General features: G+C 41.7%; 1 protein-coding gene across 1 annotated transcript in view; it reads left to right on the forward strand.

Moving 5' to 3' along the window:
• The window catches only part of tmem163a (transmembrane protein 163a), a 229,535-nt gene extending 205,715 nt beyond the window's left edge, over positions 1 to 23,820 (forward strand). Inside the window, exons 6-8 of the mRNA XM_034186187.1 lie at positions 11,000 to 11,111; positions 17,821 to 17,962; positions 23,633 to 23,820. Coding sequence (XP_034042078.1) covers positions 11,000 to 11,111; positions 17,821 to 17,962; positions 23,633 to 23,693 — 315 coding nt within the window. The 3' untranslated portion in view covers positions 23,694 to 23,820. The remainder of the gene's footprint in view (positions 1 to 10,999; positions 11,112 to 17,820; positions 17,963 to 23,632) is intronic.
• The last annotated feature ends 938 nt before the right edge of the window (positions 23,821 to 24,758 follow it).

Here is a 24,758-nt window from a genome sequence, read left to right on the forward strand (position 1 = left end):
TTTGTTTGTTAAAACTATGTAAGAGTAAGTACACCTCTTTGTACATCCCACCTTCAAACACAGCCTCATATGACCATCAATGAAAAGTGTACTTATGCTTCCAATTTTCTATAGGATTACAAAGTTCCTATGGGTTCTGCACTAGTTAGGTTTGAAAAGTAATGAAGGGTGGTGATGATGTGAGAAGGTAAAGATGTAAGAATCATATGTCTAGGGACAGAATTGGAGAAACATTGATCCGGAATGAGCTGGAGGATCACAGAGGGCCCTCAGCATTTAGAACTTCTAGCTTGGTCCGCACATTCAACCCAGGACTGCACTGCCACTTTCAAAGAATTACACTAGAAGGACACAGAGAGAGCACATATCTCTACCAAGAAGTAAGTCTTATATTGGCCCTTTGGTGCCTATCCCAGAATGCAGTATCATGAAGTGGATGGGAATCTATAACTCCCATTGGATCAGGTACTAATTCAATGCAGGTTACTTCACCCTTCCAAGGTCTGGGACAGTGTATCTTGTTGAAGAACAAACACAGGTAGCATGACCAGCAGTTGAACCAAGATCCACATATTGGTGCTCAAACTCCTTATTCCAATGACCTACCTGCTGTATGATCTGCCACGATCAGGACAATTTTTCTCTGACTTTTTCTTGATCATGTTAGCTGACTATAATCTTCTATTTCCTCGACTAAAACTAGACACAAATTAACACAATTCAGATGTCAAAATTGTGATTAAGACTAAATTACATTTTAGTCAAGAGGATGGATTATCCAACCATATTGCCATTTCCTTTAAGAGTCATGTGCACTGGAATCTGGCACATTGCTATTTAGGTAGTAAAATCTGTATATGACAGAAGTAAGAGGTTTTCTGTCGAGGGAACTAATCATAGGCACCTCCCTGAGGTGAAGCATTTGTGTGGTTTGTTCCTGTTACTCCTCCACCGGATCTCTTCCTTATATCAGCAGGTGCAAACAGATCCCCACCCCTCCAAAGGACCCTCCCGTGGTAGGCCCGATGTTGCTGCTGCCCACCTGCAAATCTGTTTTGTACATATTTCCATTATTTCTTGCTTTTATATTGTTTTAGTTTTTGTTTTCAGTTCAGTTTTGTTTTAGGTTGATGAATGAACATGAAGAATATTCATGCGTATGTGCATCCCTGTGTGTACACGCAGAGAATAGGCATGTCATGAAGCTGCCTAATAAAGTGTATCTGAACATTGCCCCATAGCACAAAAACTGCTCCGAAATTACATCAGTGTTTTGTCTCCTTGCGACAGCAGTGAGATATCTTCCCGCAGCAACCATTTGCAGCGTCTGTCAAAAACAGTGCACGTCAAGACTGGGCCTATTCAGTCATCTCCAGGTCATTTGACCATTCTGGGTATCGTACAAGAGAAAATGTTGTGGGTGTGCCTTGTTAGTCTCTTGGTTCTGTTATGGGAATTTATGGTTCCTCTGGGTTTATTTTCTCCATTGTGGGTCAGGTGCATGTTGATGTTCGGGCACGCCCTTTCCCGTAAGGCGCCTGTGTTGGTTCCTATGTCTGTTATCCTGTGTGTCATGTCTGGAGTCCCACGTATGTTTTGTCCTGTGGGTCCCGTTAGTGTGGGTGTCTATTGTCCCTCACATGTCTTGGTTGGGCTTGTCTCTCCGGCACCCTTGTCTTATGTGCGTTTCTTGTCTACGTGTAGGATGTATTTATTTATCTCCTGACGTGTTTCTAGGATGCCACCTGTAAAAGGAATGTTTCTTGCGGGTAGTTTGCTCTATCAGCTTGTGTCCTTTGGGGTTGGAGAGCGTATCAGTTATCACTTGTGATTATGTCTTTACATGTAGGGTGCTTGATTATGCTTTATTTTCAGTCTTCTGTGAATGCTTGTTGTTTGCTGCCCTCTGGTGGTTTCTTTAGTGCTCGTCCATAACACTTTGATTAGTAACACCTGTGGGCCATTTAGTCTTTGTATTCATACGTCCTCTATTTGTCCTTCCATTGTTGGTCCATTACATGGTGTGTTTGGTGTGTTTATGTCGTCTCCTGGTCTTTCCATGTGTGCTGTTCCTGTTGTGAGTATATGAGTTTTGACTTCTTGTCCTTACCTTTGTTCCTGGCTTCAGCTTTTTGCCACAGCCATGGTAGGGTTTAAGACTGACTTTTGGTTTGATCCCTCACCACTCCAGTTCATGCTTCGGAATCCCTCACCCTAAGTGAGTTAAGAATGTATTTTTGTTGGAACTTTCCCGATTATTGTTTTTGTGGAATTGATCACCATTTGGAGAATAAACACCTGTTGTTTTTGAACTTACCTCTCATGTCTGAATTACCTGCATTGTGAGGTTCATTTTGTCTCCCTCTGGTACCAAATTGTAACAGAAAATCTTTCTCGCCACGAGGGACATAGCAGTGCCTTGCCTGCAGCTACCACAAATCCTGTCATTAATATTTGTGCTAGTTGCAGGGTATAGAGATGCACAGTGGGTGGTCTAGAGGTTAAAGCAGCGGACTTGAGACTGAAGGACTTGCAGGTCAAATCCCTGTCAGAGTGAAAAATCACTAAGGCCCCTTGAGTGAGGGTTTTAATCCTTAAAGTGCTCCACATCAGTGTGTGTATGAATGGGTAAATGTGTGGCATCACTGTAAAGTGCTTTGAGCTTCAGATGGAAAAGTGCTATAGAAGCCCATTCCATTTATCACACGATGAGCAAAAAGTAGGAGGATCATTTAACAGATTGGAGAGATGGAAAGTGTATGTGTGATTTGTACAAAGTTGTCATGTGAGTGAACAACTTTCCTGCAGTTGGCTGGCTGTGTTCGATGGTTTGCCATGTTATTTTACAAAAGCACCAATACTAATTCTTTGATAATTAACCTGATACACAAAATAAGGAAGTACAAATTAGAAGGAATGCATCCAATTTGTTAGTTATTCTGTTTCTGAGTATGTGAGCAAGACGCATCAACAGATGGACTGCACAATCTTGAAACCAGATGACCATAAACCAAAAGGAAAAAATAAATGCCAGAGACGGGAGCCAAGAGGAGAATCTCTGAGGTTTGGAGCTATTCTGCAAACTTGTGTTTGATGCGCCAGTGCCATTATGTTTAAAAAAAAAAAACTGTGGGTGTTATGTCTCAGTGGAGAGTCCTGATACCAGCAAAAGCCTACTACCACAGTCTGTCTCCTCCATGTACTGTCTTGTTCTTTCTCTACCTTCCTTTCACAATCTTTTTTTTTTTTAAATCTAAGACTCTACCACCTCTGAAGCTCATTTTTTACTGCATTTCTTAAATGGCTTCACAGACTAGTCTATAGTATCTCTCCAAGCATTTGAAAAACAAGACAATTGGAGTGCAGTGGTGGATTCTTGGCATCCAGTCCACAGCTAATTAATTGTCAGTTCCTTTAAATGTGATCCAAGTAAACCTGCTCTCATTCTAGTGCAAAGTGCTGGAGACTATGATGGGTTATTTGTTTTGGGGACATGATACAGCAGTCTGATAAGCATAACTACAGCTTGATTGTGGAAGAAAATCTCTCTGAATCTTTGTGACAAAGATGAATACATCTGTCCCCTTCTTTTTGTCCTGTTGGTTCACTTTTACACTTACTTGTTTAGTTTGATCATCTCTCCCTGCAACAATTATTTTATCTTTCTATCTAGCACTTCACGTTTTCCACATTTTATGTTACAGCCTTATTCTCAAATGGATGAAATTCATTTTTTTTTCCCTTTCTACACACAATACCCCATAATGACAATGTGAAAAAAGTTTTTTATTGACATTTTTACACATTTATAAAAATAAAATAATAATAAATAAAATAAAATAAGAAAGCTAAGAAATTATGTAAGTCTTTAATGTAAGCATACGTATTCACTCCCTTTACCATGAAACTTAAAATTGAGCTCAGGTGCATCATGTTTCCACTGATCATCCTTGAGATGTTTCCACAGCTTAACTGGAGTCCACCTGGGGTAAATTCAGTTGATTGGACATGATTTGGAAAGACACACACCTGTCTACATGTAAGGTCCCACAGTTGACAGTGCATGTCAGAGCACAAACCAAACACGAAGTCATAGGAATTGTCTGTAGACCTCAAAGACAGGAATCTGGGGAAGGGTACAGAAACACTTCTGCTGCTTTGAAAGTCCCAGTGAGCACACTGGCCTCCATCATCCATAAAAGGAAGAAGCCATAATAGAAGTCATATGATGAAATCATACATACTCAAAAACATGCATATATATTTACTTGTACATTTATATCATGTTGTATACAGAGGACATGGATTGTATGTAGTACTCCTCTGATGCCTGTCATTGGACTTTGGTAAGGAATGGTAAATTCATGGTCAAAGGTCATCAAGATAAAATTTCTCACCAATTTCAAATATATGGCTAATTTTACATAAGTGAGTTCAGATAATTTATTGCTCATTAAAAATTTTCTCTGCATGCTTGTCTTTACTGTTTCCACACAATATACTTACACTTTCACATGTTTATAGTTAATTTTTTTTTTCTTGTAAAGTTCTTTTTGGCATAAACAGGTTTGCTTTGTTTTCTTTGACACACACCAATCGGATGTTACCTTTGTGTGCTTGATATGTGTGTGTCTGCACACAAAATTGAAGAAGTGAAGGTGAACGGATTGTTTAAAGCATGCTGTGAGGCATCATGGAGAAAATGCGGGCATCTGATATTGTCCTGCACACTTGGTTCTTTGTTTCCTTCCTTTTGAAGATTTTCCTGTTCACACTTACAGTAGTGTTCAGAATAATAGTAGTGCTATGTGACTAAAAAGATTAATCCAGGTTTTGAGTATATTTCTTATTGTTACCTGGGAAACAAGGTACCAGTAGATTCAGTAGATTCTCACAAATCCAACAAGACCAATCATTCGTGATATGCACACTCTTAAGGCTATGAAATTGGGCTATTAGTAAAAAAAGTAGAAAAGTGGGCGTTCACAATAATAGTAGCATCTGCTGTTGACGCTACAAACTCCAAACTATTATGTTCAAACTGCTTTTTTAGCAATCCTGTGAATCACTAAATTTAGTTGTATAACCACAGTTTTTCATGATTTCTTCACATCTGCAAGGCATGGAGTCAAACAACTTGTGGCACCTTTCAGCTGTTATTCCACTCCAAGATTCTTTAATAACATTCCACAGTTCATTCATATTTCTTGGTTATGCTTCAGAAACAGCTTTTTTGATGTCACCCCACAAGTTCTCAATTGGATTTAGGTCCGGGGATTGGGCAGGCCACTCCAAAACATTAATTTTGTTGGTCTGGAACCAAGATTTTGCTCGTTTACTAGTGTGCTTGGGGTCATTGTCTTTCAAGGGCATGCCCTCTTCAGCATAAGGCAACATGACCTCTTCAAGTATTTTGACATATCCAAACTGATCCATGATACCTGGTATGCAATATATAGGCCCAACACCATAGTAGGAGAAACATGCCCATATCATGTTTCACTGTCTTCACTGTGAACTGTGGCTTGAATTCAGAGTTTGGGGGTTGTCTCACAAACTGTCTGCGGCCCTTGGACCCAAAAGGAACAATTTTACTCTCATCAGTCCACAAAATATTCCTCCATTTCTCTTTAGGCCAGTTGATGTGTTCTTTGGCAAATTGTAACCTGTTCTGCACGTCTTTTATTTAACAGAGGGACTTTGCGGGGGATTCTTGCAAATAAATTAGTTTCACACAGGCGTCTTCTAACTGTCTCAGCACTTGCAGGTAACTCCAGACTGTCTTTGATCATCCTGGAGCTGATGAGTGGGTGAGCCTTTACCATCATTCTGGTTATTCTTCTATCCATTTTGATGGTTGTTTTCTGTTTTCTTCCACGCATCTCTGTTTTGTTTTTGTTTTTTTTTGTCCTTTTTAAAGCATTGGAGATCATTGTAGATGAACAGACTATAATTTTTTGCACCTGCGTATAAGGTTTCCCCTCTCCAATCAACTTTTCAATCAAACTACGCTGTTCTTCTGAACAATGTCTTGAACGTCCCATTTTCCTAAGGCTTTCAAAGAGAAAAGCATGTTCAACAGGTTGTTGTGTGTTGGGGGGGTTTGGCTGGACATTTTGGTGTTCTTTTCTTTTCTTTGCTCTCCAGGTGGTATGCAAACTGATTTATTGTCTGTGGAGAAGGTGCTGGCAGAAGAGTCCTTCACCCTCATCAACGTGATGTGCAGCACCTGTGGATGGTGCTCACGTGCAACCTTAAAGACTTTCAGCTGAAGCAGATAATGAGATGGCATTCTGCATTTAAGCCATGTATGATTCAAGCAGAATTGCCGGGAACTCGACCTTGTGATGTTCGTTTGTGAGACGCTGAGGACCGCGCCTGGGTTTGACACATCGTGCCTGTGAAGGAGGATGGGTGAGGGACACATGCTGTCAGCACACATCAGAGGTGATTGATTGTCTGAATAAATGTTAATAGTAATGTGGTATTTTGTTACGCAGTATATTTGAACTTTGATGAGAATTGTGCAGCTCGCTTCTCACTGCCGTGGCGTGCGGACTGATGATCCTCCACCTGTTGTGAGAAGCTGCTCATTTACATAAAGCTTAAATTCAGACCTGAATGTGTTGCTGATAGTGTGTGGCTTTGAAGGATATTAGTTATAGCTGCTGACTTACCTCACCTTTTCTATCCTTCGCAGAGTCGGTTTGTCGTGTCCACCTGGGGGGTGTTTGGCGGTGAACGTGGGTCCAGAAGCGCCGGGCTTCGATCCTTTTGGGCGCTGGAGAGCGTGCCGTCCTTCACTCCGCCAGACCGACGCATTTTACGTTTGTACACTTTGTATTGCACAGAAGGGGGAAAATAAACTGTTTTGTTATTGGAACCGCTTTCTGGTTATTTTGGCGCTGGGTTCCGTCAGATGCAGGTCCACTCCTCAACCCGCGTCGACACATAACACAGGTGCTGGCTTCATCCTTACATAGGGGACACCTGATTCACACCTGCTTGTTCCACAAAATTGACGAACTCACTGACTGAAAGCCACACTACTATTATTGTGAACACCCCCTTTTCTACTTTTTTTTACTAATAGCCCAATTTCATAGCCTTAAGAGTGTGCATATCATGAATGTTTGGTCTTGTTGGATTTGTGAGAATCTACTGAATCTACTGGTACCTTGTTTCCCATGTAACAATAAGAAATATACTCGAAACCTGGATTAATCTTTTTAGACACATAGCACTACTATTATTCTGAACACTACTGTATTAACAGAACAGTAGCAGCTGCTGATACACGCTGATGTTACATTTTCCTATCATGCACGAGTCTGCTGAAAAATCACACAGAGTGGACCTAAGGGAACAGAAAATCAGAAATCCTAATTCCTGTCACGTCCGGGGTGGCTGCTCTCATAGCAAGTAGTCTGTGTCTAGTGGCTGATTAAAAACAGAGAACTGAGATTGGCTTCTCCAATCTGTTGTGGAGGAGGGAGAGAACAACACACACACACACACACACACACACACACAATGTGGCAACACCAGATCTTCAAATCAAAATCATGAAGGCAACATGGAAGCAAACAATGCAACACAATCAGGACAAAAGCAACAGGACAGTATAAGACTGAAAGATGCTGAAGATACTATTCTTATCACCTCCACAAGGAGGTTATGTTTCAGCACTTACCTGTTATCAGGATTACTCAAGTTTTCAGCCAGTCCAATCTTGGTAGAATAATCAAGAGGAAGAATCTGCATGAATTTGGGTGTTTATCAGGGTCCAGATGTGGACTCTGGATCATTTTGTCTGGCATAGTGAGATGAACCAATGCCAAGTCTTGGATGTGGCATAAATGGTTCAGTCTGTTCTAAGGTAAATATCATTTTTGTTAATGACTAATAGATGTACAGATTCTTTATCGTCATTGTAATGTGTATAATGAAAGGTAAGGTGCAAGCTTTTCAGTGCAAATATAAACCAAAGTAAACCACACACAGACTTAAAAGGTCTGGAGAAGAAAAGAAAAATAAACATGATATTTAACAGAATGAAAAATGTGTTCAGAAGGCAAAAGAAACAAAATCTAAGTATGTAGTAGCAAAAAAGAGATTACATATAAGAAAAGTGAAAAATATGTACAAAACTGTGGATATTTCAGTGGCAATGGATATTATACATAAACAAACATTGTACTCAATGTGGCAAGTGACCTGGCTATTTGGGTCAGTGGCATTCATAGCTCTAACAACAGTTGGGTAGAAACTGTTTTTCAATCTATTTATACTCACTTTAATGGCCCTGTACCATCTGCCTCATGGCAGTAGCTCCAGAAAGGGAGTGGCCAGGGTGGCATGAGTCCTTTAGGATGGTATTGGCTCTTCTGAGACAGTAAGAGCCATGAAGGTCCCCCAGTATGCGGAGAGGGCGCACAATGATCTTCTCTGCCAATTTGGTAACCCTCTGGAGCTCTTTTCTGTTTGCCCTGTGCAGCTGGCAAACCACGTACGTACAGAAGCAGTATGTGAGGATGCTGTCCATGGTAGAAAACACACAAGCAATCTCTGGTTATGCTATTTCTGAGGATTCTCAGAAAGTGGAGCCTTTGATGTGCCTTCTTTACCAAGCGTCTGGTAATCATTTAGTTGAACAAATGTCAGAATGTACCCTTCATTTCCCAGAATCTATTGATCTACTGAAACTACTTTTCATCTGACCAACAATCAAAAACAGAAACAGCTTAAATTACAATGATAAAGAGTGGGCAGAACTGTATCTCACAGCACTTCGTGTGTGTGTGTGTGTGTGTGTGTGTGTGTGTGTGTGTGTGTGTGTGTGTGTGTGTGTGTGTGTGACCATCATGAAAAGCGCCATATTTTCGTGACAGGAGCACTGAATGCAGGGGTATGTGGGGGTTATGGTTAGGGGAAAGGGTAAAGTTCGGAATAGTAAAATTAAAAAAAAAAATCCTGAAAATGTGACTCATTTCATGATAGGGGCAGGAAATAAAAGCGTGAGACTGGGCTGCAAAGTGCTGGCCAAGATCCACCAGCTAAGAAGGCGCCATGGTACGACAATACAGTTACCACTACATTTAGTCTGCCTGATCATTTCTGTCTGTATGTGAAGAAGCAGTATTGAAGTGATGGAGAAAATAAATATTAGAGAATCTGCTTGTGAACAAGTTTGAAAATTAATAAAGTGGGGTACACCCTGGACAGGGTGCCAGTCTATCACAGGGTCACATATAGGCAGACAAACACATGCACACCTACGGACAATTTTAATTTTCTAATTCACTTAACATGCATGTCTTTGGAGGTGGGAGGAAGCCGGTGTTGCCGATCGAACGGTGCACCTTAAAAATCAGTCCACCCCACCCTCACTGCGCATTTGTCATTTCTGAGCATCTGCAGTGATTCACTGATTATCATGTCGTTTCTGTTTAAAACTGCACTCCAGTCATCATCTTTCTCAGCAACAGATATCTGAAGCTTTTGTACAACATTCATTTGCAGATACATTCAGCATTATTATCACTTTACCGAGGTGTTGCTCGGCCGGTATCGTAGATTTATGTCGACGCTATCTGGCTATACCCGCCCGCTGTGCGTAAACAAATGATGTCATAGCGCAGCCCAAGAACTGTCCGCAGAAGAAAACATAAAAAGGCGAGAAGTGTGTGTGCTGGTCCCAATATGGATATTCCGGATGATTTTCTTATGGATAGTATGACAATGAACAGCGCAATTCGGAGAGCAGCGCGCGCCAGCCGACACAACAAAAGTTAAAGTGAACCAACTTTTAATGTACGCGTTACTAAAGTGATAATAATGCAAATAACATGCTGTTATCATGCAGTCGTCTAACTCGGGCGAATAGCGGTCATTTTGGGCGACTGGGGATGAACGGAGGGCCTCAGAAAATGCATACCGCCCTCCAAAAGCATGTTATTGTATCAATTTTTCATAATAAAAGACGGCGGACCAATCAGAGTGCCACAACAGCACATCTGAGACTGACGGAGCGTCAGTAGCTACTGATTATCGCCTCGTTTCTGCTTAAAAACAGCCTCACTTCTGCTTACAACTGACTTTAGAATGATTTAAGAGGTTTTACTTTGTCATCTGATGGTTAATAATCACATTATTCCCTGAATGCTTTGGGTGTAGAGAGTGAGACTCAGAGAGTCAGTCTCAGACGCATGCGCAGTGAAGGCAGGGCGGACCAATTTTTAGAGGGGACTGTTTGGTTCACGACAGCGGATCACCTGGAGCGAACTCACATAAACGTGGAGAACATGCAAACTCTACACAGAAAGGCCCCAGGTGGGAAGCGATCGCATAACCATCTTGCTGTGAGACATAGTTTTTTTTTTCACCCTTTTCACCCTTGACTATGTTGTGGACCCCTCCCACACCCACCCCCCATAAATTCCCCAGAAGCAATGCATGGACCTAAAAATCCACAAAACAAGCAAAACAAAGAAACAAACAAAAACAAGTGAGATACAAACATATTTATGGCTCAACGGTTGAAATGTGAGCTTTGATAACATGCTCATAGGAAGTGATGTAAAATTAAAGTGAAGAGAAGTTAAAAGGAGACTTTCTCTCACATTGTGCACGTACCATTGGCCCACTTCTTCATCTTTTCCTCTCCTCTTCTTGTCTGTCTCTCTCCTATTTTCTCTGTTTGCCCCCCATCGGCCCAATTAAAACTGATGGTGAGATCCTCTCGGGTCCAGTCATGGTTTTTGCTGAGTCTCAGTGAGGCATGAGGCGAAAAAAACCACACCCACATAATACTCAGGGCTTCAGCACTGTGACTTTGGGTTGATGCATGAAGTCAAACCTGCATATTATTAAAGTTTAAGCAGAACATTTTGTCTTTTTCTTTCTGGTTTCCAGTGACTATTCCTACTTTACTGTTTTCTTGTATTTATCTCATTTCATCAAGCCCCATGTGGTTATTATATGTTTTGTTTTTTTACAGGATGACTTCCTCTTCAGTGTATCTATAGTGAGCGGACTCACATGCACTGTGCTGGCTGTGCTCAAATTCATGCTGGGCAGAGTGCTGACGAGCAGAGCACTCATCACTGATGGTAGGGTGCACGCACATAAATATAAATCCAAATTTACTGCAACTTTCTCCTGAATATACAGTACATCTGCAAAGTGTTCACAGGACTTCACTTGTTCCACATTTTCTTATATTACAGCCTTATTCCAAAATGGAGTAAATTCATTTTTTCCCCTCAAATGTCTACTCACAACACGCCATAATGACAACATGAAAAAACGTTTGTGAAATTTTTTAAATCATTATTAAAAATAAAACTATGAAATCACACGTACATAAGTATAGACACCCTTCGCTCAATACTTTATTGATGTAGTGGCAGCAACTACAGCTTCAAGTCTTCTTGAATATGATGCCACAAGCTTGATGCACCTATCTTTGTGCTTTTTTGTCCATTCCTCTTTGCAGCACCACTCAAGCTCCATTAAGTTGGATGGGGAGCGTCGGTGCACAGCCATTTTTCTGGGCCACTCAAGAACATTCACAGAGTTGTCCTGAAGCAACTCCTTTGACATCTTGGCTGTGTGCTTAGGGCAGAGGTCTGAAACTGATTCCAGAAAGGGCCAAGAGGGTGCAGGTGATTTTACTGATTAACTGACTCCATCTGCTCAAAGTGGGTGGTTGCAAAGAAAACATACACCTTCTTGGTCTTTTCTGGAATCGGTTTGAGAACACTGGCTTAGGGTAGTTGTTCTGAAAGATGAACTGTCACCTCAGTCTGATGTCAAGAGCACTCTGGAGCAGGTTTTCATCCAGGATGTCTGTACATTGCTGCATTCATCTTTCCCTCAATCCTGACTAGTCTCCCAGTTCCTGCCGCTGAAAAACAGCCCCACAGCATGATGCTGCCACCACCATGCTTCATTGTACGGATAGTACCTGGTTTATTCCAAACATGACGTCTGGCATTCACGCCAAAGACTTCAATCTTCATCTCATCGGACCAGAGAATTTTGTTTCTCATGGTCCGAGAGTCCTTCAGGTGCCTTTTGGCAAACTCCAGGCAGGCTGCCATATGCCTTTTACTAAGGAGTGGCTTCCGTCTGGCCACTTTACCATACAAGCCTGATTGGTGGATTGTTGCAGAGATGGTTATCCTTCTGAAAGGTTCTCCTCTCTCCACAGAGGAATGCTGGAGCTCTGACAAAGTGACCATCGGGTTCTTGGTCACCTCCCTGACTAAGGTCCTTCTGTCCTGTTTGGGTGGGTCCTGCTTGCTGCGCTGGGGGAGTCTTGGGTGTTGGGGGAGCCTCGTGTGCTTCCTGGCCCGGGGGATTGGGTCTCGCCTCTTGTCTGGGGACCGCGCCCCACCCTCATATGGCTCGGTGGTCCCTGCCTGTGCTTTGGATTCAGTTGCAGTGGCTCGTTTGCCCCCATCCCCGCTGCTGCTCGCTCCTCCCTTTGGGGGCTATGGCCCGGGTGGTGTGGCTCTGGGACACAGACATGCCCAGCTCTTCCACCATTCGGAAGATTCAGACAGCTTTCAGTGGCTTTTCAGTCGTGTGACTATCCGAGAAATTGTGGATGAGGTGAGCATGTCACAACATGTCCTGTGACACTTCATCACGGAGGTGCTCTTGTGCCGCCATCAGCTTTGTGCTGATGAATTTCGCTGCAACTCTATTCGTGGCAAAATCTTCTGTCACACTGGAATGTGCCGAAAAAGTGCTCATGTCCACCTCTTCCGCAATTTCTCGGATAGTCACACGACGGTCCCACATCACCACAGCGTTCACTTTGGAAATTATCTGGTCGTTTCAGCATGTTGATGGCTGCCCGGAGCATGGCTCGCTCTCCACCGTTGTGTGGCCGTCTTTAAACCGATTGTACCACTCCTTAATCTGTGTGACGCCCATAGGATTGTCACCGAAAGCCGTCTGAATAAACCAAATGATTTCCACCTGGCTGTTGCCCAGTTTCTGGCAAAATTTGATGCAGTTGCGCTGCTCCAGTCGTTCCGCCATTTCCTTGCAAAGAAAAAACGACGAGAGAATACACCCATCCCCATACAAAGGCTGCTTACAAGCAAATGACGCAACTGACAGGAAAAAGTTCACGCATGCGCACGAAGGTTCAAGGTTGGCTCATGCAAGCACACGTGATTCAAATACATCAGGTTTTTGAAAAAATAAAAAGGTCGGATACTTTTCTAACAGAGCTCGTATGTGTATATATATATATATATATATATATATATATATATATACACACACACACACACACAAGTTATTGAAACGTGGCCTGTGCTCACCATATATATATATTTACTTCCAATTCCTATGTTGAATTGTGTAAACTTTTATCTATATTCATATGACTAATATTTATTCGGCTAATTTAATTTAATTTTAATTTTTATATAGCGCCAAATCAGATCAAATCAAATCAATTTTATTTATATAGCGCAAATCACAACAAACAGTTGCTCCAAGGCGCTTTATATTGTAAGGCACAAGCCATACAATAATTACAGAAAAACCCCAACGGTCAAAACGACCCCCTGTGAGCAAGCACTTGGCGACAATGGGAAGGAAAAACTCCCTTTTAAAAGGAAGAAACCTCCAGCAGAACCAGGCTCAGGGAGGGGCAGTCTTCTGCTGGGACTGGTTGGGGCTGAGGTGAGAGAATCAGGAAAAAGACATGCTGTGGAAGAGAGCAGAGATCAATCACTAATGATTAAATGCAGCGTGGTGCATACAGAGCAAAAAGAGAAAGAAACACTCAGTGCATCATGGGAAACCCCCAGCAGTCTAAGTCTATAGCAGCATAACTAAGGGATGGTTCAGGGTCACCTGATCCAGCCCTAACTATAAGCTTTAGCAAAAAGGAAAGTTTTAAGCTTAATCTTAAAAGTAGAGAGGGTGTCTGTCTCCCTGATCCGAATTGGGAGCTGGCTCCACAGGAGAGGAGCCTGAAAGCTGAATGCTCTGCCTCCCATTCTACTCTTAAAAACCCTAGGAACTACAAGTAAGCCTGCAGTCTGAGAGCGAAGCGCTCTATTGGGGTGATATGGTACTATGAGGTCCCTAAGATAAGATGGGACCTGATTATTCAAAACCTTATAAGTAAGAAGAAGAATTTTAAATTCTATTCTCGAATTAACAGGAAGCCAATGAAGAGAGGCCAATATGGGTGAAATATGCGCTCATATGGGGCCAAGTACAATAACTTCAGTTTTATCTGTGTGTCCTCTGGCTTCATGGATAGATAAAGCTGGGTATCATCTGCATAACAATGAAAATTTAAGCAATGCTTTCTAATAATACTGCCTAAGGGAAGCATGTATAAAGTGAATAAAATTGGTCCTAGCACAGAACCTTGTGGAACTCCATAATTAACCTTAGTCTGTGAAGAAGACTCCCCATTTACATGAACAAATTGTAATCTATTAGATAAATATGATTCAAACCACCGCAGCGCAGTGCCTTTAATACCTATGGCATGCTCTAATCTCTGTAATAAAATTTTATGGTCAACAGTATCAAAAGCAGCACTGGGGTCTAACAGGACAAGCACAGAGATGAGTCCACTGTCTGAGGCCCTAAGAAGAACATTTGTAACCTTCACTAATGCTGTTTCTGTACTATGATGAATTCTAAAACCTGACTGAAACTCTTCAAATAGACCATTCCTCTGCAGATGATCAGTTAGCTGTTTTACAACTACCCTTTCAGGAATTTTTGAGAGAAAAAGAAGGTTGGAGATTGGCCTATAATTAGCTAAGATAGCTGGGTCAAGTGATGGCTTTTTAAGTAATGGTTTAATTACTGCCACCTGAAAAGCCTGTGGTACATAGCCAACTAATAAAGATAGATTGATCATATTTAAGATCGAAGCATTAATTAATGGTAGGGCTTCCTTGAGCAGCCAGGTAGGAATGGGGTCTAATAGACATGTTGATGGTTTGGAGGACGTAAGTAATGAAAATAACTCAGACAGAACAATCATAGAGAAAGAGTCTAACCAAATACCAGCATTACTGAAAGCAGCCAAAGATAACGATATGTCTTTGGGATGTTTATGAGTAATTTTTTCTCTAATAGTTAAAATTTTATTAGAAAAAGAAAGTCATGAAGTCATTACTAGTTAAAGTTAAAGGAATACTCAGCTTAATAGAGCTCTGACTCTTTGTCAGCCTGGCTACAGTGCTGAAAAGAAACCTGGGGTTGTTCTTATTTTCTTCAGTTAGTGATGAGTAGTAAGATGTCCTAGCTTTACGGAGGGCTTTTTTTATAGAGCAACAGACTCTTTTTCCAGGCTAAGTGAAGATCTTCTAAATTAGTGAGATGCCATTTCCTCTCCAACTTACGGGTTATCTGCTTTAAGCTGTGAGTTTGTGAGTTATACCACGGAGTCAGGCACTTCTGATTTAAGGCTCTCTTGAGCTACAGCATCCAAAGTTGTGCTCAATGAGGATGTAAAACTATTGACGAGATAATCTATCTCACTCACAGAGTTTAGTTAGCTACTCTGCACTGTGTTGGTATATGGCATTGGAGAACATAACAAAGAAGGAATCATATCCTTAAACTTAGTTACAGAACTTTCTGAAAGACTTCTACTGTAAAGAAATTTATTCCCCACTGCTGGGTAGTCCATTAAAGTAAATGTAAATGTTATTAAGAAATGATCACACAGAATGGGGGTTTTCAGGGAATACTGTTAAGTCTTCAATTTCCATACCATAAGTCAGAACAAGATCTAATGTATGGTTAAAGTGGTGGGTTGACTCATTTACATTTTGAGCGAAGCCAATTGAGTCTAATATTAGATTAAATGCAGTGTTGAGGCTGTCATTCTCAGCATCTATGTGGATGTTAAAATCACCCACTGTAATTATCTTATCTGAGCTAAGCACTATGTCAGACAAAAGGTATGAAAATTCACAGAGAAACTCACAGTAACGACCAGGTGGACAATAGATAACAACAAATAAAACTGTTTTTTGGGACTTCCAATTTGGATGGACAAGACTAAGAGTCAATCTTTCAAATGAATTAAAGCTCTGTCTGGGTTTTTGATTAATTAATAAGCTGGAGTGGAAGATTGCTGCTAATCCTCCCCCTCGGCCCGTGCTACGAGCATTCTGATAGTTAGTGTGACTCGGGGGTGTTGACTACATTAAACTAACATATTCATCCTGCTGTAACCAGGTTTCTGTAAGGCAGAATAAATCAATATGTTGATCAATTATTATATCATTTACTAACAGGGACTTAGAAGAGAGAAGACTAATGTTTAATAAGCCACATTTAACTGTTTAGTCTGTGGTGCAGTTGAAGGTGCTATATTATTTTTTCTTTTTGAATTTTTATGCTTAAATAGATTTTTACTGGTTGTTGGTGGTCTGGGAGCAGGCACCGTCTCTACGGGGATGGGGTATTGGGGGGATGGCAGGGTGAGAGAAGCTGCAGAGAGGTGTGTAAGACTACAACTCTGCTTAATGGTCCCAACCCTGGATAGTCACGGTTTGGAGGGTTTAATAAAATTGGCCAGATTTCTAGAAATGAGAGCTGCTCCATCCAAAGTGGGATGGATGCCGACTTTCCTAACAAGAGCAGGTTTTACCCAGAAGCTTTGCCAATTATCTATGAAGCCCACCTCATTTTTTGTACATCACTCAGACAGCCAGCAATTCAAGCAGAACATGCGGCTAAACATGTCACTCCCGGTCCAATTGGGGAGGGGCCCAGAGAAAACTAAAGAGTCCGACATTGTTTTTGCAAAGTTACATACCGATTCAATGTTAATTTTAGTGACCTCCGATTGGCGTAACTGGGTGTCATTACTGCCGACATGAATTACAATCTTACGAAATTTACGCTTAGCCTTAGCCAGCAGTTTCAAATTTCCTTCAATGTCGCCTGCTCTGGCCCCCGGAAGACAAATGACTATGGTTGCTGATGTCGCTAACTTCACATTTCTCAAAACAGAGTCGCCAATAACCAGCATTTGTTCCTCGGCAGGTGTGTCGCCGAGTGGGGAAAAACGGTTAGAGATGTGAACGGGTTGGTGGTGTACAGGGGGCTTCTGTTTTGGACTACGCTTCCTCCTCACAGTCACCCAGCCAGCCTGCTTTCCCGGCTGCTCGGGATCTGCTGGGGGACAGCTAACGGCGGCTAAGCTACCTTGGTCCGCACCAACTACAGGGGCCTGGCTAGCTGTAGGATTTTCCAAGGTGCGGAGCCGAATCTCCAATTCGCCCAGCCTGGCCTCCAAAGCTACGAATAAGCTACACTTATTACAAGTACCATTACTGCTAAAGGAGGCCGAGGAATAACTAAACATTTCACACCTAGAGCAGAAAAGTGCGGGAGAGACAGGACAAGCCGCCATGCTAAACCGGCTAAGAGCTAGTAGCTGTGCTAAGCTAGCGGATTCCTAAAAACACACAAAGTGAATAATGTGTAAATAATTTAGAGGTGATTCAGCAGAGGGAGTGCTTTAGTTAAGGCACGTGAAGATTACACTGTGAAACAAATCGATATCTAGTTATCTAGGTCAATCTAACTACGCAGATTAAACAGCTAACAGATAGAGCAAAACACAGCTGTGCTCCGGAACAGGAAGTGATACAATACCGCAGTGAGAGCCAACCACCAGTAGAGGCAATGAAGAGAGACTGTCGGAAAAGTGTTTCCCAATGAATGTTAATAACAATGAATGTTTGTACTTTCATGGTTTTATGGTCCCCTCATATTGACATGCATTATTTTGTTTGTGTGTTTCAGGGTTTAATTCTCTTGTTGGAGCCATAATGGGATTTTCCATCCTGATCAGTGCCGAGGTGTTTAAGCACCACCCTGACGTCTGGTTTCTGGATGGCACCATTGGTGTTCTCATTGGACTCATAATTTTGGCATACGGGGTCAAGTACGAGATGAACTAGCAAAAACTGTTTGCTCTGCAACTATGGGTTTTATTGATCTTTGCATTGTGTACATTTTATACCTACACACAGTCAGATCATAATTATTGGGCAGGGGCACAAGTTTGTTTGTTTTTTTGTTGTTACTTGCCTCTGTACACCGCAATAGAGATGATACAAAACAATCAAGTGTGCCTCACTCCTCTTCATCCGCTTACTCCAATTAAGGGTCGTGGGGGGCTGGAGCCTATCCCAGCAGTCATAGGGCATGAGGCAAGGTTCACCATGGACAGGATGCCAGTCTTTCACAGGGCCACATATAGACAAACAAACACATTAATTTGTATCATGATACAAATATCTGTTTGTGTCGTGATAGAAATAGACAATTTTACAGGCAGTGTTTTTGCAGCAAGTCTTGATGGACACGTGAACATTTCCAAATTTTTGATGTCTTGAACCTCATTTACATCAGTCATAATGAAATGTAAACTGTGATACTGTGTTTTAAATCTGCATGGATTCAGCAGGTGTCATGAACTGTGTGTCCTCGCAAAAACTAAACAAGTGAGAGAAGCCACCAAGATGCTCATGATAATGCAAAAGGATTTATAGGTCTCTGTGACTGTGACTGGAGAAACTGTGCACAGTGTAACTTTTGTCTGTTATGCAATCAGGCACAATTTCTTGGTGGAGTGGACCAGAGAACCATTTTAACACAAGAAAACAGAACAAGTTTTCCATGTGCCTTCTGTCAAAATGTAGATGAAATTTCATGCCTCCTTTTTAAAGATGAGAAAAGAGAATGATTTCTGACTCCACCATGAAAATGAATGAAATTAAATTAAAAATCAGAGCAGTGTGGGCCTTAGGGCAAGGAAGAGTGACTTAAATTTTCAGGCAGAACCATATTCAAATGTAATTTTTGGTTTCACATAAATTGACCGTTATGAAATTACTGCAACAGTCATGAGTTCAGTGTTTTAAATGTAACTGATTCATCATACCCACTTACAGTGCATCTGGAAAGTATTCACAGCACTTCACCTTTTCCACATTTTGTTATGTTACAACATTATACCAAAATGGATGAAATTCTTTTTTTCCTCAATGTTCTACACACAATACCCCTTAATGACAATGTGAATTTATTTTTTTATTTATTTTTTCAAATTTAAAATAATAAAGCTAAGAAATTACGTAAGTATTCACGTAAGGACAAGTATTCACACCCTTTACCATGAAACTTAAAATTGAGCTCAGGTGCATCATGTTTCCGCTGATCATCCTTGAGATGTTTCTACAGCTTAATTAGAGTCCACCTGGGGAAAATTCAGTTGATTGGACATTATTTGGAAAGACACACACCTGTCTATGTATAAGGTCCCACAGTTGACGGTGCATGTCAGCGCATAAAGCAAACATGAAGTCAAAGGAATTGTCTGTAGACCTCTGACACAGGATTGTCTCAAGGCACAAATCTGGGGAAGGGTACAGAAACATTTCTGCTGTTTTGAAGGCCCCAGTGAGCAGTATGGCCTCCATCATCTGTAAATGAAAGAAGCTTGGATCCACTAGGACTCTTCCAAGAGCTGGATGTCAGTCCACACCGAGGGATCAGGGGAGAAGGACCTTTGTCAGGGAGGTGACCAAGAACCAGATGGCCACTCTGTCACAGCTCCAGCATTCCTCTGTGGAGCGAGGAGAACCTTCCAGAAGGACAGCTATATCTGCAGCAATCCACCAATCAGGCCTGTATGGTAGAGTGGCCAGATTTATGCCACTCCTTAGTAAAAGGCACATAGCAGCCCACCTGGAGTTTGGCAAAAGGCACCCGAAAGACTCGCTACAATCCCTACAATGAACCATGGTGGTGACACGATCATGATGTGGGGATGTTTTTCAGCAGCAGGAACTGGGAGACTAGTCAGGATTGAGGGAAAGATGAATACAGCAATGTACAGAGACATCTTGGATGAAAACCTTCTCCAGAGTTCTCTTGACCTCAGACTGGGGTAACAGTTCATCTTTCAGCAGGACGATGACCCTAAGCACACAGCCAAGATATCAAAGGAGTGGCTTCAGAACAACTTTGTGAATGTCCTTGAGCCCAGACCCGAATCCGACAAACATCTCTGGAGAGATCTGAAAATGGCTGTGCACTGACGCTATCCATCCAACCTGATGGAGCTTGAGAGGTGCTGCAAAGATACTGTAAATGGGTGAAACTACCCAAAGATAGGTGCACCAAGCTTGTGGCATCATGTTCAATAAGACGTGTGCCTGTAATTGCTGCCAAAGTTGCATCAACAAAGTATTGAGCAAAGGGTGTAAATACTTATGTACATGTGTTTTCTTAGTTTTTATTTTTAATAAATTTCCAATTTTTCAAAAAACCTTTTTTCATTTTATCATTGACAGATGTTGTGAGTAGAATTTTGAGGGGGGAAAACATTAATTTACTCCATTTTGTCATAAGGCTGTAGCATAAGAAAATGTGGAGAAAATGAAGCGCTGTGAATGCTATCCGGGTGCACTGTAAAGTCACTTTAAAGCCCCCGTCACACATAGCAATAATGTGCAGGAACCAGACTGGAATGACAAATATTACCATCATCAGATGCAGTTGGGAGGGAAAGAGGCGTGGTCAGCAGTGTCAGAACATCCAGATTACCTCCTCCACACCTGCACGATGACATCCAATGCGTGTGTAGACCACAGTTCAGATGACACAGACTGTTGTCAGGCGGCCATAAAAGTCGCTGAAGACTGTCCAAAAGTCTGGATGACAAACACGGGACCAGAGTGAGAGGGAACACTGTGTTCCTCATGCACATGTGCGCGAGTGCGCAGCGCATGTGTGTGTGGCACACGTGCGCCCTGTGCACACGCATGGGGCTGAAATTATCACTCAGCTGTGTGTGTGTGTCTGTGTGTGTGCGTATATACATAACGGCTGCATGAGCCACTGTGTGTACGTGCCACTGGAAACCTTTGCTCAAAGTTTGCTGGCCAAGCAGTAACACCATGCGTCAGATGCAGCATTTCCAGTGAATTTTCATTTCTTTTTTCTTTTTTGATCACTTCAGCAGCACGACATAACTCTGTGCACCATGATGTCGGTTGGATTATCACATGAGGTTTAATTTTTGCGTGGTTATTTCAGCACATAGCGGCCATGTGAGGCTTTTCACCACAGGCTGTGTTTTTGTTCCTGTGCGCTCTGTGCTGTGCAGGATCGTGGTTCTGTGCTGGAGGTGAGTTTCATGTTTAATAATGTTTTCACGGCCTGGCCACATCACACCTCCTACAGAGTTTAGATGGTGAGCAGGTAATAATATGTACATTACAGCGGGGAGATCCATTCAGCTCCGTGCCTGACGTGTGCTATGACACATTACTGCACATGAGATCACAGAGAGGCATAGTGGCACACGGTACTTTCGGTTTGATTGTGCGCTGTTCACATTCACTGTACATAATGAATGTGTGCCACATACATGTTATTACATGTCAACATTTCCTCTGCCTTCCCTGGCCGGGGTCCAGTGGAGGTGGACATCCGTGGCACAACATGCTGGCAGGCTTTGCTGTGACCAGTCGATCTCAGAGCTCAATCAACCACACTCAGATCATCTCAGATGCAGTTTTGATGTTATCAGAATATGTAGGCTGCAATCAGATGATGCAAAAACTGCATATAGACCACCGTCAGTGTTTTGAACATGTGCAACACACTCGGGACAGACGAGCAAATGGGACCAAATATGTAGAAGCTCATAGACTGCCGTCTGTAGGGCTTCAGACCACAAGTCAGTATTTTCAGATTGTGGTCGGATGTGTCATTCTGAAGCCAATCGGCCTCAATCCGCCTATGTGTGATGGGGTGTAAGTGTTTGGATGATGACTGAGTCCTTGGAAATCTGATAGCAGGACATAACATGCAAAATATCAGGGGGTAGGCTCTTAGAATTTACAACCCCAATTCCAATGAAGTTGGGACGTTGTGTAAAATGTAAATAAAAAGAGAATACGATTTCCAAATCCTCTTCAACCTATATTCAATTGAATACACCACAAATATAAGACATTTAGTGTTCAAACTGATAAACTTTATTGTTTTTGTGCAAATATTTGCTCATTTTGAAATGGATGCCTGCAACATGTTTCAAAAAAACTGGGACAGTGGTATGTTTACCACTGTGTTACATCACCTTTACTTCTAACAACACTCAATAAGCGTTTGGGAACTGAGGACACTAATTGTTGAAGTTTTGTAGGTGGACTTCTTTCCCATTCTTGCTTGATGTACGACTTCAGTTGTTCAATAGTCCGGGGTCTCCGTTGTTGTATTTTACACTTCATAATGCGCCACACATTTTCAATGGGTGACAGGTCTGGACTGCAGGCAGGCCAGTCTAGTATCCACACTCTTTTACTATGAAGCCACGCTGTTGAAACACGTGCAGAATGTGGCTTGGCATTGTCTTGCTGAAATAAGCAGGGACGTCCCTGAAAAAGACATTGCTTGGATGGCAGCATGTGTTCCTCCAAAACCTGGATGTACCTTTCAATATTGATGGTGCCATCACACATGTGTAAGTTGCCCATGCCATGGGCACTAACACACCCCCATACCATTATAGATGCTATCTTTTGAACTTTGCGCTGGTAACAATCTGGGTGGTCTTTTTCCTCTTTTGTCCAGAGGACACGGTGTCCATGATATCCAAAAACAATTTAAAATGTGGACTCATCAGACCACAGCACACTTTTCCACTTTGCTACTGTCCATTTCAAATGAGCTCAGCCTCAGAGAAGGCGACAGCGTTTCTGGATGTTGATGTAAGGCTTTCACTTTGCATGGTAGAATTTTAACTTGCACTTGTAGATGTAGTCACAAACTGTGTTAACTGACAGTGGTTTTCTGAAGTGTTCCTGAGCCCACGTGGTAAGATCCTTTACACAATGATGTCGGTTTTAATGCAGTGCCGCCTGAGGGATTGAAGGTCACGGGCATTCAATGATTGTTTTCGGCCTTGTCGCTTATGTGTAGAAAGTTCTCCAGATTCTGTGAATCGTCTGATTATATTATGGACTGTAGATGATGGAATCCCTAAATTCCTTGCAATTGAACATCGAGAAACATTGTTCTTAAATTGTTGGACTATTTTTTCATGCAGTTGTTCACAAAGTGGTGATCCTCACCCTATCTTTGCTTGTGAACAACTGAGCCTTTTAGGGATGCTCATTTTATACCCAATCATGACACTCACCTGTTTCCAATTAACCTGTTCACCTGTGGAATGTTCCAAACAGATGTTCTTTGAGCATTCATCAACTTTCCCAGTCTTTTGTTGCCCCGTCCCAGCTTTTTTGAAACGTGTTGGAGGCATCCATTTCAAAATGACCAAATATTTGCACAAAAACAAAAACGTCTATCAGTTTGAATATTAAATATCTTGTCTTTGTGGTGTATTCAATTGAATACAGGTTGAAGAGGATTTGCAAATCACTGTATTCTGTTTTTATTTACATTTTACACAACACCCCAACTTCACTGGAATTGGAGTTGTATAAACTTGAATATGTCATAGCTTTAAGTAATATAATTATTCGGAATGAGAAACATTTTATGTGCACGTTTTTAACAAAATTTCATTTTTTTTTTCTAGACTTCTGAAGGACATGGTCCCCCGTGTGAGACAGACGAGGAATTATGAACGCTTTGAGTAAGACACAGCCTGTGTGTGGTTGGATCAACAGGCTCACACACGCCTCCTCGTGCCCTCTGCTTGCTCCTCGCTGTCTCTCATTTGCACACACGTGGTCATTTCTGTCACACACAAATGGACCCTGCACACTCATGCTCTACACAATATGCACGTGTGCTGTATATACTGCGCATACATCTACAAACAAACAGTTCCATGTACTCATGCATGCACACACACAAATCTTTGAGAGACTTTGTGGGTAAAGAGCAGGAATGAACACCACAGGAGATACAAGGGGTGTAATTGAAAAGTTTTCAGCCTGACCGCAAAAAAGTAGGGTGCAGTTGTCCATCATTTGCATTCTGATAAACCAGCTTTTCTCGAGAATGCATGAAATTTGACTTACTGGGTGCAATGTTGAGAAATGGAGAACTACACCTTACGTTTTCTGGGTCAGGTTCAAAACGTCTCAAACAGCCCCTGTAGATTCATCTTTATGGATTCTTTTCCATATTTTGTTTGTGAAACCAACAGCAATAAAATGAATTCAGTCACTCACTCATCTTCAACTGCTTATCTGGGATCGGGTCACGGGCACAAAATTAATTGAAGGCTCAATATGAATAAGGAGACCTGGAGTTGTTCAACCTGGAAATCATTCCTTTCTTTGTCATAGTTTTCACTTTATTTGTTTTATGTAATAAAAAGCTATAGTGCATTAATTCTACATCATAGAGGAACTTGTTGTCATGAGCACGCATATCTTTGATTTTTTTGGGTTACTATATCAACTAAAATCTTAAAAGCCATGTACAGGTTCATTATAGGCTGCTTTATAGATTTTGTGTTTGACATACAATACTAGATAGAGAATGGTGATTTTAAGTTTTCACCATCATTAGAGATCTGTTTATGAGTTTTCAGCCTCTGTTATATATACGAGGTCTGTGATGAAAAAAGCGGTCCTTTTTATTTTTTTAAAAAAATAAATGGATTTGATTCATATGTTTTTACATCAGACAAGCTTGAACCCTCGTGCACATGCGTGAGTTTTTTCACGCGTGTCGGTGACGTCATTCGCCTG

Source organism: Thalassophryne amazonica, chromosome 14 (assembly GCF_902500255.1).
Source record: "Thalassophryne amazonica chromosome 14, fThaAma1.1, whole genome shotgun sequence".
NCBI classification, from domain to species: Eukaryota; Metazoa; Chordata; class Actinopteri; order Batrachoidiformes; family Batrachoididae; genus Thalassophryne; species Thalassophryne amazonica.